Here is a 16,337-nt window from a genome sequence, read left to right on the forward strand (position 1 = left end):
TCACTATGAGCTACATGATGATACAACGTCTTGCCCACGCTGTCAGAATTGTCATACACATTGTTATGGTAAAGAAAACCTTAACTAAGTGGATATAATAAGTAATAAGGATTCATCTAAAAAGTATTATCATGTTTTCATGACCGGGGTCTAGACCCTAGCCGAAACCGGCATCGTTGACCTCTCAGAGGTCACAGACAAGCCTACATACATCATTGTTACTTCATCTAGGTTAATTTTAGCGGCAAATTTGAAATTTTTATTTACTTATTTCATATGAAACATATTTAACTTAACATCATAGGCTTTCACCATCAACCATCTAATATTAAGATCATCAAATGAAAGGAATAGTTCAATATTGCATTAAACGTAAACTTGCCAAAATGGCACCTATACAATGTCTGAAATAATATGGAAAGAAACGCTGGTGGAACGTACTCCACTAACTCAAACCTATATATAATCTAGAATATAATGGGCAATATTCCTCAAAAGCATGAGGGCTTACCAAGTCCGAATGAATGCTCCACTTCCGGATAGCTACAATGTCGACCTGTAAGCTCTACTGTCCACCTGTGCCTACACCTAAAAATGTAGAATAGTATGGGATTAGTACACACTTGTACTAATTATGGGTATATACAAGCACACACCAAGGACATACATGATTAAGAAGATCTCTTTCCTAATGATATGGATTATGGAAAGTCAAGTCAGTGGACTTGCTAAATTCGAATTAGGAAAGTCATGACATGAGAGTAACATGCATCATCATACTTATCATTTTGCAAACAAAACATATCATAATGCACATATCATATCACATAGTTCATATCATTCTTTCATATGCCATGAGACCTTGGAATCATGGACTTGACATTAGGACTTCTCAAAATGAGGGCTCAACATATGGGACCTCAACTACGGAGCCTTCTTTAGAAAACACAAAGTCTGCTTCATTCATTCATACATACTTCATTTTTTATTCTTTCATATACTAGTGCAACCACCAGTCATACCTAGGATGTAGTTTAAGACTCTTATCGGGTTTGCTGTGCAATGACCAAGAATAACATAGTTTCATTACTTAAGTCTAGCTCACCTCCTGACACCTTTGCTATAGTTCATTTCATTATATGCATTCGTTTAGGCTGGCCTCATTTTTTCTTTGGGAACATTAACCTTAACCGACATATATCATGTGAGCATCACGAAATCCATTGTCTGCCCCACACCGAAAAGATGTGGAATCAGCGACCAGACTGGACCAAACATGCTAGCGTATATAGGGAGTCTAACCCTGCTAGATCCCTATATTGACGGTATAGGTTCAAAGACTAGGAGATATAAAAAGACCCATACCCGGCATGCCGGACTGTCTCATCTCATGAGATTTACGTGAACCTCCGCCCTTCCCAAAAGAAGGAATCACCACTCATAGCTAGCCTATCGGTGCTTAGTATAAAGTTCCATTACATTCAACTCATACATCATGGAAGATGGCTTTTAGAATGAGGACATCATAGCTCATTAGATGATTTCTCATATCATCATTAGTATTAAGTATGCATTATCTTCAATAATTTCATTAGAGTGTTCATAGAGACTGATCTCTTCATTAACTTTACACTCTCATAGATGAGTATGTTTTGGTAACATTTACTTAGACTCATTTGAGATTGCTCTCATCTTTCACATCAGCCTCTTATCATGTTGTTACCACATTAATTAGCTTTAGCACATTTGCTCTTCATAATTACTCACCACTTTACGTGAATGTTCATTTCATCGCATGGCAATGCACTTGGCCCTTTAGTGTGTGTAACACTCTTACTTAACCTCTCTAGGGTTTCATTATCTCGTCAAATAACATCTTAGGTTCACTTACTTTTAAATGTATGCTAGACTTATAAGTCCACACATACAAGCAATGAGGCTTCATTCATAGTTTGTCTAAGTGATTCATATTTACCCAAGATTATATGGTACAAGACTTATGCATCTTATAGATATGCCAAGATATTGATTTCGATCTTTAGAGGAAGCATTCATAAAATATTTGTTTACGTATGACTTATGTGTCAATATGAAATTGGGCAAGGGAACCCAATTTCGAATTCCTTGAGTAACATTAAGCTAATAGTAAACTTGATAATTGCATTGTTCAGATTTAAGGGACCCTAGTTCGATCCACATCACTCCGATAATATTTTCCTTTCTTTTTCTCCTCTTTTTTTGTTTAAGGCAAGAAGGTTGTGGGATCAATCCCCCACAAGCTCATTCTTTTTCTTTTAATTTATCTCTTAATTTTCTCACCTATCCAAGAGGTTGTGGGTTCAATCCCCACTCACCACATTTATTTCTCCTCCTTTATTTTTCTCCGAACTCTCTCATCTATTCAAGAGGTTGTGGGTTCGAAGCCCCACAGCCTCACCTTATTTTAATTTACATTATCTCCTTACCTTCTCAATTTGCCAAAAGGTTGTGGGTTTGAATCCCACATACCTCATTTTTATTATTTCTTTATTTCATTCTTGTTCTCTCTCCCTCATCCGTCCAATAAGTTGTGGGTTCAAATCCCCATAGCCTCAACTTATTTTTATTTACATTTTCTCCTTACCGGCTCATTCTGCCAAGAGGTTGTGGGTTCGAATTCCACATACCTCAGTTTTATTATTTAATTTTTTAGGATATATATATGGTGAGGTCTTGGATTCAATCCCCACTGACCTCAAGCATTTAAAAAATATATTTTAGAACGTGATTCTTTTACAGTAAGCTTCCCAAAAAACAAATTTCCAGAATGCTTAAAATTTGTTTACCCTTTTTTGCATTCCTTTTTCTCAAATTTTAGATGTTGGATTTAGGATAAATTTTTGTGTAACATCTAGTGTAACTTTAGGTGAGTTTTCATGGTTATTTTCGAGAATTTAATCACCTTTTTGCAGTCCATTTTCTTACCCTCTTTCACGTTAAACATCAAGACATTTTGAGTAGTTTTTTGTGAAATCTTTAGGTGCATTTTCAAGGTTACTTTCAACCAAGAATCATCATTCAACTTCAACAACTTTGAACTCATTTGAACATCACGTTTTTAACATATTCATATACATAAAATACAACATTTTTACATGTAAAAATCCAGGCTTCAAACCATGGCTAGCTCACGGTACACACATGCACAATCAAGTTAACATAATTCACTTTTTCAGAACATATTTTCATGAATATATTCATCACAAACATCACATTACACGCCTAATCTATCAGCAAACATACCAACCTAAGATCATTGGGATCTAGTGACAGGGAACATTTAATGGGGAACAACCCTAGTTTTTGGAGTAGATTCATCTGAGACTTAAGGTCTCTAGGGAAAAGGATCAAGTGGAAGAAAACCCATACGTGATTTCATGGTGTTCAACACTTCAACTTGCTTCTAAATCCACCCCAAACCAAAAGTCCACCTACGAATCTCACACCTTACCCCACGACAATATAACATTTTGCTTTACGTTTTCAGATTGCTTTGTCGTTTGTAATTTGCGTGTAATTTTTTCAAGTTTGAAGAACTTTTGTTTCGTTCTTATTCCAATTTTTGGTTTCTGTTTTGTTAAGTAGAGAGAACGTGAAAGAGAATGTTGAAGAGAGGGATATAAATGTGAGAGTGGATAGATGTGTGAGAGAGTGTTTCCTTAGGGCTAGGACTTTAGGCAAGACTTAGCCAAATAAGGTTAAATAATTAATAAATAATAATTAATAGTAAAAATCTGATTTTTCTTTTTATTAAATCAGCCATTAATTATTAATATATTCACGATATTAAATAATCAAATTAAATCATAGCTCCCACCTAGATTCGAGCACGGGTAGAGCAAGATTTTTCTCAAAGGCCAATTTCGGTCCTTTCTCCCTAAAATGCCCCTCCACCATATTAATTAAACAATTAATTAAATATATATGGTAATTATGATACTATCCTTAGCCTGGAAAAAGACCATTTTACCCCTAGAGTGTCTAAACATAAGATTTCCCCTTTTTAAGTCCGGTAAAGACTCATCCGGGTAAATTTTCATAATCGGGTGCCCTACATGGATGGACCCAACCTTTCATAGCTCAACTAACTCACCAAGTTAGTTGGCTTGGATGTTGCAGAGGTTCAGAGGTCTGGTTCTACGCGTATCAATCCGTGTGAACCCGGTCTAATCGAAGGCATTTTAGACACATTAAGCATTACTTAGCATAGACATTTTAGGGTTGTTACACATGTACCCATGTTGGCAAGACATAGTTTATAATATTTTGAGTTGTGTGAGCTCATCCTCATATTGTGATGAATACTACTCTCAATAATATATATATTCATGCTCAAATGTATAAAACATATTGTTTCTCTGATTTGAGATAATCGCTCAAACTTTCCTCTAAAATTTTTGTGAACTCATACACTCATTTGGAAATCAAAGTTTTTCTTTTTTCAAAATAATATTCTTGTTCTTCTTGTGAAAATGAATCGTTTGATAATTACACATTTCCCTTATACTCTTTCTCAAACTCCTTTTTTACTTCCTTAAAAATTGAGTTTCAAACTCAAATAGTGGCTTTAAAAGATTCTCAAGATTTATAACTCAAAAATAGGGTTCATGCTGAATTATAGACATGAACGAATCAACTCAAGGACCTCAAAAATAGTATGATAACTCTGTACTCATGATTCAAGAACTTAGAACTTAGCAAATTTTTTTATCTCAAGAATACTCAGTTCATAGGGTTCATGCAGAAAATATAGATATAAGTGAATTAACTCAAGGATCTCAATAATAATGCAAAAATAAACACTTAAACTCAAGGACTTGGTTCAAATCTTTATTTAATTGGAAAATGATTCTCAAATTTAACTCAAAAGGACCTTTTGAACTTTACTTCATTTTGAAATGTAAATTTAGACATTTGATTAGGATATGTAGGATCTCTCAAGTGTTAATGAAGATTTTTAAGATTTAATATCAAGAAGAAAGCAAAGACATGATTTGAAAGAACTTATACGAGACGAAGAGTGGGGAAGAAAAGGGTCAGGTGACCGTGACACACTAAGTGGTTCGGGGAGCCAACCTTAAAACTACTAGAAAGTGTTTGGGCAACAGTACTGGCGTGCTGAGCTAGGCCCCAAACTACTGAATGGTTTCTTTAGCTCTATACTGATGCGCCGCCCTACCCCTATATAGATAAATTTTATTCTCTATTATGGGTCATAACTCATCTAGAATCAATTGGTTTCCTCCAAACAACTTTTGATTCAAAAACCAACATGAATTATTGAAACCTGAAATCTATCAATAAACGCCACACATTCACAAGAGCCTCACCTCAAGAACTCAAAACTTCTATTGTTTTAGAATGGGGCAAAACTCAAGAACTTTACATTAACAAATTCATGGAATAACTGATGGAAAAATTATATAATTGGCGGGAGGAAGAACAATTCTATCACTATGAGAAGCTTACATACCTCGAAATAACGCTTGCTTTTGGTGAAATTCCCTAACCCTTGAATGAACGCTCGAAAACCCTTTTTTCCTCTTCTTGAAACTTTCTCTAGAAACCTAAATATTTTGAAAGTGAATAATGGGTATTTTAGAATCTGATTAAACCCTTAAATTGTTTCAGGAAAATGTGTCAAGACAAGTGACAAAAAGGAAAAGATCAAAATACCCTTTCCTAAAACGAGTGGAATGCCTTAAATGAGAGGATTCACTCAAACAACAATAACACTTTACTCGAAGTTTGAAATTTAGCAAAATTGGAGGCACTGAAAAAGGACTCATAGACCTTCAATTTATGTCTTAAAAGATATGGTTTGTTAAAGTTCAACCAAGTAATCTCATAGTGAAAGTCAATCGATAAGAAAACTTTCAACTCTACTTTATTCTAGGGGATTCTAGTGACCTTAGCACCTAAGAAAATTTAGAATCACTCGGTATAATCTTCTTCACAAATGAAGAATGATTCGTGTCTTTACTTAGAAATTATCAGGGTGTTACATGAAGAGTTTCTACTTGAATGATATTTGACGGAAATGCCTTGGTTTGTAAAAAGGAATTAACCTTCAAGAGTTGGAAGTCTTTGGGAGATGATTCAAACCAATAGTGGTAAAAAGCTTTTTCTTGATTCAAGGGTGCGAGTGAAGTTGAACAAGACATGTGGTTCTAAGTCAACACAAACATAGGTGTGACTACTTATAATAGAAAAGACATTGGATACTCATTTATTATTTAGTTTTCTTACTAATATTTGTATTTGGTTCTAGTAATATCAGTTATCTATCGGCTAACAATGTGAAAAGACATAAAATTTTTGGGGAAACTTTATGTTCAGTACTATTAGAGCTTTCAAAATGAGTTGATTCAATAATTATTGACATAGTAAGCTTACCATTTTACCCCTATTAATTATGAAGTTGACGAATTAAAAATTTAATATTTTCAAAAAGTTCTATCTTTGTCAAAGTAATTAATTGAGGGTATAATAAAATTTTTTTCTCGTTTCTTGATTCGTCAAAATAGATAAGTAATTTGGGATGATTGTAAAAAGACAAGTGGACATGTAATTAGGGACAGAGGAAATTAAAGATATGCAAAAAATATAGTCTTGATTTTATGTTGATATTTTAAAAATGTTTCTTGACAAAATCTTAACAAGTAAAACACTACTTAAAATATATATTATTATTATTTTTTTTAAATTGACAGCCCGCGGGCTGACATCTGAAGCTTGAGGGTTGGGCCTACGAGAGCAGCGGGCCAAATGATGATGGGCGAAAAAGACTCGTTCTTAGATGGGCTGAAAAATTTAGTCCAACCCCATTTAATTCAAGGGTTGGGTTGGGCCGTCCTAGCAGGCCAAATCCATTTTGATAGCTCTAAATACTATGTACTATCTTAACATATAATTTACCTTTTAGTTATATATAATCTCGTTAAAACTTCTCACCTCATCAACGCTCATGTCACCCAGATGAGAATTGTTTTGTCGCCAAATATCCTTGTAGATTTATTGATAAAACCCTTAAATCCCGCGAGTTCACAACAAATTTGATTATCAAAATGAAGAGTTTAACTTGTCGCTTATTAACCAATTTGCACCACCAAAAGATATTTTGGCATGAAAATAAATTCGTCAATCAGTCATCCCCAAAGCATGGGTCACTAAAAGTGTATTACGACAAATTTAATGCATGGTAACTAAAATAAAGTTTATTCACTACGAATACTTATCCTGCCTTTGTCAACTTCTTCTCTACTGCTCCTTCCCATACACAACTGCAACCAACAGAGAAAAACAGCAAACACAAAAATATTATTAAAAAACATAATTGATTTTAGATCTTTATTCAAAACAATAAATTATAAACTCATATTATAATTTGAAATGAAATTTATACTTACCCTCGGACAAGAATTAAAAATTGAGAAAGAGAGCGTTCTTGATTTTGTTGATGGTGCAAAACATGAGTTTATCGACCGCAGCAACAGATTGAGGAGAAATATTTGCAGTTGGTACATTATCTACCAAAATCTGGAATGCAATAGTGAGGAATGATCCACTATAATCAGAAATTTCGTGGTTTGTACTACCTGATGGACCATCAGGGAGTATAGCAAATCCAGAAGGTAATAGCGGAACAACATCGGGATTCCCACCACATAATATCATGTCTATTGCACGAATATCTATAGGTGCATAAACAATAAATGACCCTGTTGGATCACTGATGCTCTCTTGAATTATCAACATACCGTTTGGAGCTTGATTTGGACACTGCAATTCAGGAGCCAATTATTGAAATTCAGACATGAATTCCTTTAGTTAATGTAATTATTAGAAATTAGTATTCAAAATAAGTGGATTTTAATAGCTTGACGAAAGATACTATAAATTTCCTTACATTGACTCTCAATATGGAGATAGAATTGCCTATTTCCATTCCATTTGCAATATGAGTAACTTCTTGAATAGTACCCCCATTTATTAGAATGTCCCACTGCAATAATTCGATGACATTACTGTTTTTTAAAAATTCTAAATATTCAAAATAATTGGCTGATCCTAATGAATAAAAAGTTCATACAATCAGACAAATTGTGGCAAAGGTGTGAGTGGTACCTTTCCCCTTGTGTTTTCATTCCGAAGGAAATCAAACAAAAGTTTTGGAAGAACGGGCAGCCAGATGGAAGTTGAAGCGCACAATACAAGTCCCCGTGGTCTCCCTGGATCGTTTATGCTCCGTCTAGTCTTGACTTGAAGATCATTAATATTATAGCCACTTCCTGTGAAAGTTGTCCATTTGTGTGTTTTGGTTCCACTCACTCCTGAAATATAGTTTATTATCATTCTCTCTCCAAGCTTCAACACACTTTTTCTTCTCTCTTTATCGATTGACACTGTAAATGCGACAATTGTATTATAATGTGAGTTTAAGCATTTGAATTCAAGAACTGATTGAAAATGGAGTATTTCACATCATTGAAAAAGGATAGTTATGTACTCACGCGTATGAGTAATGTTATTTTGGGGTAAATTTGTGGCTTCTACACTTGCTAATCGTTCACATTGTCTATCCAAGATAGAAATCCAACGCTTTGCCCCAAATGCAAGGCTGGAATTCACAAAGGTCTTGTAAAAGGTGTAAATTAATGTGTCATGGGCCTCGATATGCTCAATCCATGTGACCTAGAACATTGTAATATGTTAGATTTAAGATCATCCAACTTTATGATTTCAGGACAATATATATACAAATGATTAATTTTTAATTTTTGTGCAGACAATTAACTTAGGTGCATTTCTTTTGAAAAATGTTGATAGAAAGAATCAAGAATCCACGTGTAATCAGCTTTCTCCTTAATCATTGTTAGACATAGTATATGTTTATTAAAATCTTTTACCTTTGAGATATCATTTGAGATTTGTTGAATCACGCACCCTGAGGGCCTTTTCCAGCACCTAGTAATCGGGGTATGGTCCAGGGAAACATCAACAATTACCCATAGTCCATCAACAATTTTATTGCAAGACCTTACAAAGTAGCAATGTCGATTCGGAATTTGTGGAGAGGGAACTTGAAACTCTGCATATATCTGCCCAAGGAATAAGGAATAAAATGACAGAAAAGGATAGTGTAAATTATTTATAAAATTATAGGCATTCAAGTGCAACCTATATAGAGTAAGTAATAAGGAGAAACATTCAATGACAAAGTACATCATGAATATTTACCATTTTTGTTGATCCATCCAACACATCCATCTCCCGAGCTGTCAACACAATACTTGAAAAAAAAATTGTCCAATGATTCTGGTGATCATAAAAGATATCCTCATTATAATTGCAAAATTGTCTAGATAATTCTTTTATATCCAATTACAATTCTATAACTAGTTAACTAGTTTCTATAGAGTGGTGTAGTGAGATGAATTTAAATTACATGTCTTCATTTTTAATCAGAATTTTCAAATTTAAGTTATAGAAATAGAAAAAAAAAAGCCTTATTGCAAATTCAAATTAGTCGATCAGTAAATGTCAAATACTAAATGTTCAATTTCAAAAATATATTTAGAAATAAAATGAGTGTACCGTATCCATGAAAATCTTCACCAAGTTGATGTGATTCATGGTTACAAGAGAACTTTCTCGTGAAGCACTAGTCTTAATTCCATTAGGCTTAGGATCATTACTCCTGGGGAATTTCCTCTTATATTCTTCTATATTTAAGTCATTGTTTGGAAGCCAAAGTGGCTCTCCCATTTGAGACATTTGAAGAAGCTCGTACATAGCTGCCCTAATTACTTCAGCAATATGTTGTCTTGAAATGTGAACAACCTAGTTGGAAACAAAAATAATCAATTGAGTTTGAGTTTGATATATTAATAACGGTACAAGAAAATATATTAGAAAGTTACATCAATTAAATGCAAAATAATTCAGCATCAACACATTCAACTTAAAATTTTTAAATTATGATGAAATATATCAATCTAATGAGTCGAATGATTTTTTTAAAATTTTTTTGATTACCTCTTCTTCTTGGCGAGCATTTTTGAGACTTAAATGTTGTTCATTATCTGGAATTTCACCTAAATGGAAACCATGGTCGCTACAATTAGGGCAACCATTGTTGACAACTTCACTTAACCACGCATATTCAGTCCTAAGCTTGTCATATTCATCTCGAAGTGATAAATTCTTACTATGTTGATCTTGATTCTGTAAAGATATAATATTTCGAAACCACAAAATAATAAAAGTTAGTACAAAGACTTGCTAGCTAGAGTTAAATTAATTATGATTTAGCTAATTAATTGCATTTGTAATAATCTTAAATTTCAACAAACTACATTAATTACCATGAATAGTGATTAATAAATAAGATTTATACCAAGTGTGAGTACATTTATATACCAGTCAATTGTATTCTAACTGCTTCAAATATTTTGACATACAAGAACAAGAAGTTATATCAAGTGTACATATTATTGTCCTATTATATATCTTCAATTAATGTACACAATAAAAATTACAATCTCTTTTTCAAAACAAGTTGTATTTTTATCTATCTAGTTTGTTTTTAAATAAGCAGTTTTTTAAAATAATCAAGAAGCAACCAAAAATTTTCTTCCAGTTATGAATGAAGTTTTACATAATAAAAGAACAATTAAAGAGCTATTTCTTTTTAAGACAGTGGATTAGAACTTTGTAACTAAACACTTTTTTTACTTTTTTAGAAGTGAGTAATTTTAAGGGGCCTGCTAAAAGTAATAACACCGTGTGTTACTAAACAGAGGGAGTATTAGTATCACATACCTTTAATTGGGTACGCCTATTTTGGAACCAAAACACGATCTGCAAAGGTTCTAGCTCTATCTTATCACTGAGCTCCTTAATTTTCTTCTTATCTGGCTTCGGACACTCCTTAAACAAACTTAATCACAAAAATTACAAAAGATTAAAAACATAAAAACTTTTTAAAAAAGTATTTAGATAGGATAAGATATTTTACGCTTCCATTTCCGCGATCTGTTGCTTGGTGTGACGACGATTGCACATTTTCTTATTTGTATGCTCATCACCCTTACCATCTTGTTCATCAACATTATTGTCATTGTATTCGGATTTACTATTTACTTCGTCATCTGTACGCAGCTGCATTATCTCCTTTATCGATATTGTCTCAGACTCTATGGAAATTGGATTAGGTTTGCTTTTCGACATGCTACTTGACTGAAAAATACAAATTTATAAAAACTTTGTAACATATAATTAAAATATCATCATAGAAAAATCCTATAAGAAATTTTAAAATTTTCAAGACTCGAAACCAGAATTTTAATCAAGAGCATAGGAATCTTAACTATCCAACAAGAAACCTTGATAATAACATGGGGCTTAGATACCATACCTCCATAAATGCCTAAAGAAGTATTTTTAAAAAATCTTTTCAATCTGATCTGGCCAAGCTGGAGTCCAGATGAAGAAGGAATAAACCCAACATCATTTTCGGTTACCAAAGAATTTTGATTGGCGAATTCAAACAAAAAAACATTGGTTAAAAGCAAGTAAATTTTAGCAAAGATGAACTGATTAGTAAACTAGAAATCAAGCGAAATTCTTTGTTGTTTCTTTTCCAAACTAGAAACTAGAAACAACAAAAATATCTAAAAATTATTCAGTAAATTCATAGACATATAAATGGAACATGGAAAACTTTAATAATAAAATAAGAAAAAATCTAGAATTTTGACCTGACCAAACGGGAGTCGAGATGAGGAAGGAACATTTTCAATCATTGAAGAATTCTTATTTGCCGAATTCATAATACTATCCATTGATCATCCAAAACCCTTTAACAGTGCAACATGTTAGTATAAGTGATGATTTCTCATCTCGTTTACTTTAGTTCTACAAGGGAATAATAGGTTGAATGCATAAAAGCTAGAGAAATACTCTTATGAAAGTCCCAAAATAAATTATATAGCGAATTAATTACAGTAACAATAAGTTTGACTCAGATAAAAATTACATTATTTCCCTAAACAATGATTTAATAAAAGTAAATACATTTTTGAAGCGTAGAAATTATTGTTCGACATTAAATAATCAATAAATATTGACAAGAAAAATTATCACCTCCATTCAAAATAAGTTATTTTTATCTTTTTTGTTTTTTATTAAAATATGTAGATTTCCACCATCAATTACAAATTGAAATTTTCTTCCAATTTTATCCTTATTAAAATAATAAATTTTACATAAACAACAAACCATTAAAGAAAAACTTTTTTAAGACATTTGATTAAAAGTTTGTTATGAAGAGTACTTTTTGCTTTCTTAGAGTATGTAATTTTGTTAAGGAGTCTATTCAAACTAAAAATATCCGATATTGTTAAATAAAGGGAGTACAAGTATTATAGGTCATTATTTGAGGTAGACCTATTTTGGAATAAAAATTTGACATGCAATGGCTCTATAGCTTCAGTTTATTAGTGAGCTTCTTCCTTTTTTCTCATTTGGATGAGAACACTGCTCAAAATGTCTTGATCACAAAAATAACAAAAGGTTAATGCCATAAACACTATAATTTTTTTTTGGATATAATGATATATTTTGCGCATCTATTTTCTACTTGCACATTTCTTATTCAGGTCCTCCTAATTATTATCACCTTGTTCATCTAGTTGACTGTCCTTGTAATTGTATTTGTAGTTTGATTCGTTATCCATAAGCAGATGAATTATTTCATTTTACGATTTTGTCATTAAATCTATATATAGTTGGTGAATTAAACCGACTTTTCAATATGCTACTTGAGTGACATATAGGTAAAATGTTTGTAAGATACAACTAACATATCAAAATAGGACATACCTATATGGAATTTTTAAATTTTTAGGACTCGAAATAGACAACTTCATCAAGAGTAGAAGAATCTTAAACATCCTACAAAACCCCTTAATTATAACATTAGCAAGATTAATTGAAAAATGGGGAATATTAAAACCTCCAGTGACACCTAATACACAAAAAAAACTTCTAAAATTTTTTGTAAAATTTGTAGTAATACCTAACTGAAGTGGAGTCTGGATGAAGAAGAAACGAACACAGGATTATTTGTGGTCATCAATACGAATTCAATTTTTTTTTTTGGTTAATGATAAGGAGATTTTAGCAAGATTAACTAATCAATCAATTAGAAATCAGTGGAACTCTTTCTTGTTTGTTTTCTAGGATAGAAACTAAAAAAACTACACAAATTACTAACAAGTATCCATTAGATTCGCGAACATATAAATGGAACATAGTAAACTTGAAAAAATTAAAGGAAAAGAGAAATCTAGAATTTTGACCTGGCCAAGAGGGAATCAAGAGGAGGAAAATCATTATCGATCATTCAACGAATTCATATTAGCCGAATTCATAATTTTGTACATTGATCATGAAAAACTGTTACACAATGCAACATGCTACTATAAGTGATGATTTGTCATCTCGTTTACTTTGTTTCTGTAAGGGAATAATAGTTTGAATGCACAAAATAGTAAAGGCTAGAGAAGGACTCGTAAGATAGTTCCAAATTAAATGATTTAGCCAATTAATTACAGTAATAATAATCTCAACTTACAACCAACTACAGTAATTGATCTAAACAATGATTTAAAATAAGTGAAGATATATTAATTAATCGTAGAAAACTGATAAATCAAGTGTGAATGCAGTTATTTTAGTCAGGAAAATTATAATTGTCTCAAATAGTTTGTCTTATACAGTTATTGTAGTCAACACAATTATATTTGTCTCAAATATTTTGATATAACAACAAGAAGTTATACCAAGCGTATAAATTATTGTTCGACATTAAAATTTTAATATATGATGACATGAAAATTATTACCTCCATTTCAAAAAATATTATTGTTATCTTGTTTGTTTCTTTTACGATATGTAGTTTTTCACCCATTAATAAGGAATTGAAAATTTCTTCTAAACTTATCCTTATTAAAATAGTGAATTTTACATAAGCAATAAACCACTAAAGATATACTTTTTTAGGACATTTGATTAAAAGTTTATAATGAAGAACATTTTCTGCTTTCTTAGAGTAAGTAATTTTTTTTAAAGGATTCTTACAACCAACTACAGTAATTGATCTAAACAATGATTTAAAATAAGTGAAGATATATTAATTAATTGTAAAAAAACTGATTAATCAAGTATTAATGCAGTTATTTTAGTCAAGAAAATTATAATTGTCTCAAATATTTTGTCTTATGCAGTTATTGTAGTCAACACAATTATATTTGTATCAAATATTTTGATATAACAACAAGAAGTTATACCAAGCGTAGAAATTATTGTTCGACATTAAAATTTAATATATGATGACATGAAAATTATTACCTCCATTTCAAAAAATATTATTGTTATCTTGTTTGTTTCTTTTACGATATGTAGTTTTTCACCCATCAATAAGGAATTGAAAATTTCTTCTAAACTTATCCTTATTAAAATAGTGAATTTTACATAAACAATAAACCACTAAAGAGATACTTTTTTTAGGACATTTGATTAAAAGTTTGTAATAAAGAACATTTTCTTCTTTCTTAGAGTAAGTAATTTTTTTTAAAGGATTGTATTCAAACTAAAAACATAAGATATTGTTAAATCGAGGGAGTACAAGTATTATATGCCATTATTTGAAGTTCACCTATTTAGGAACGAAAAATGTGACATGCCAAGTGTCACATCCCGCCACATGACAATTAAATTTTGCGTCCAGATGGTGGTGGAAGGGTCTAGTGTTGTTGAGAGTTTTGTGGAGAACTCTACAACCTTCTATATTAATCAAGAAGGCTAGAGTATTCATTCTCTAGAATAACTTAGATATTTTCTTGGAAACTTTTAGAAATTCCTTGAATGTGTAGACTTTTCTAGAGAGGGACTAAAGTGTAAATAACTTAGGGACTTGTAAGTAATTTTAAATTACACTTTAGCTCCCTAGGAAGTAGTACAAATAAGGGGAGAGGGGGGAGGGGGGGGGGGCTATCATTTGTAAATTACTCAACTTGTAAAACATTCGTCCAAGTAATATAAAACCTTCTTCCAAAATTCTCTAAGTCTTTCCTTTCATTCTCTTAGTGATCTTAGTTTTAAGGGATTACTTGAACTTACAAGATCGTGAAAGATTCGTGAGTAAGTTTTCAAGTGCCGCACAGAAATTTAGTAAGACTCTAAGTCCGTAACAAAGTGGAATCAGAGGACGTAAATGCCGCTAGAACCACCAACATTAGGCTGGATAATGGGAAGGAGTGGATCACAAGGGTTGAAACGGCGAGGCAGGCCGTGGAGATATTAGGTCGGCGTTTGAATGTGGCTAATGGCAAGTTCAAGACCCTTGAAGACTTCACCCTTGAGGAGACCGAATCCATCAGTAAAGAGTTGGAGGGGTGCCAGCGAGCTGAATTTGAGATGAAGGAGGTTATCACTTCCTTGGAGTGTCGGCTTATGGAGGCGTTAAGCACGATTAAGACCATGAAGGCCGAGATAAATGCACTCAAGAAAGGTGTGGAAGTTGGAGGATCATCGTCGCTTGAACGATATAGGGAGGCCAAGGTCGAGGATCCCAAGCCACCTATGTTTAGAGTCGTCCATGATGTGCAAGAGGTGGAGAATTTCCTACGGCACTTGGAGAATTACTTCAAGTGCAACAGACTGAAGAGAGACGAGAGTAAGACCAACACTGCCGTGTTGTACCTTTCGGAGATGGCCATGCTATGGTGGAGGCTATAGAGCCCGAAACAGGGAAGGGGACGTGCACCATCAACACTTGGGAGCAATTCCGCAAAGAGTTCAAGAAAGACTTCTTCCCAAACAACGCTATCTATGAGGTCAAATGCAAGTTTAGGGAATTGAAGAAAATGGGAAACATTCGAGCATATGTGAATGAGTTCACCACCGTCACGCTCTAGATTCCTAACCTCATGGATGAAGATATGTTGTTACACTTCAAAAATGGGCTTCGAAATTAGGCCATGAAGGAGTTGGAACATCGAATAGGTAAGAACTATTCATGAAGACATCACGCAGGCCGAAACTTTGACAGACTTCAGGCATGAGAAGCCCGAAAGAGCTAGAGGAGAGAAGAGGAGAGACAGTCATGACCATGGTGGGGGAGATCATAGAAAAAGCGAGGAGCAGCGGCCACATCCTAAAAAGCATGATACATATAAGTTTGATGCTAGAAGTCTATACATCATGGCCACACGGAGAGAAAGACAAAGGTT

At 32.9% G+C, this 16,337-nt stretch overlaps 1 protein-coding gene across 1 annotated transcript; it reads right to left on the bottom strand.

Annotated features, from left to right (window-relative positions):
* Window positions 1-7,454: 7,454 nt before the first annotated feature.
* On the bottom strand, window positions 7,455-11,271 carry LOC109120736 (homeobox-leucine zipper protein ROC1-like). Its single transcript, XM_069287432.1, has 9 exons — window positions 11,060-11,271; window positions 10,864-10,981; window positions 10,078-10,266; window positions 9,637-9,882; window positions 8,949-9,140; window positions 8,553-8,733; window positions 8,167-8,429; window positions 7,949-8,044; window positions 7,455-7,821 (listed from the first exon to the last, which is right to left on the bottom strand). Exons 1-9 carry the CDS (start codon window positions 11,269-11,271, stop codon window positions 7,462-7,464), a joined length of 1,857 nt encoding a protein of 618 aa, XP_069143533.1. The 3' UTR covers window positions 7,455-7,461.
* Between the last annotated feature and the right edge of the window lie 5,066 nt (window positions 11,272-16,337).

The sequence above is a fragment of the Solanum lycopersicum genome, chromosome 7, assembly GCF_036512215.1.
Source record: "Solanum lycopersicum chromosome 7, SLM_r2.1".
In the NCBI taxonomy this organism is placed as follows: Eukaryota; Viridiplantae; Streptophyta; class Magnoliopsida; order Solanales; family Solanaceae; genus Solanum; species Solanum lycopersicum.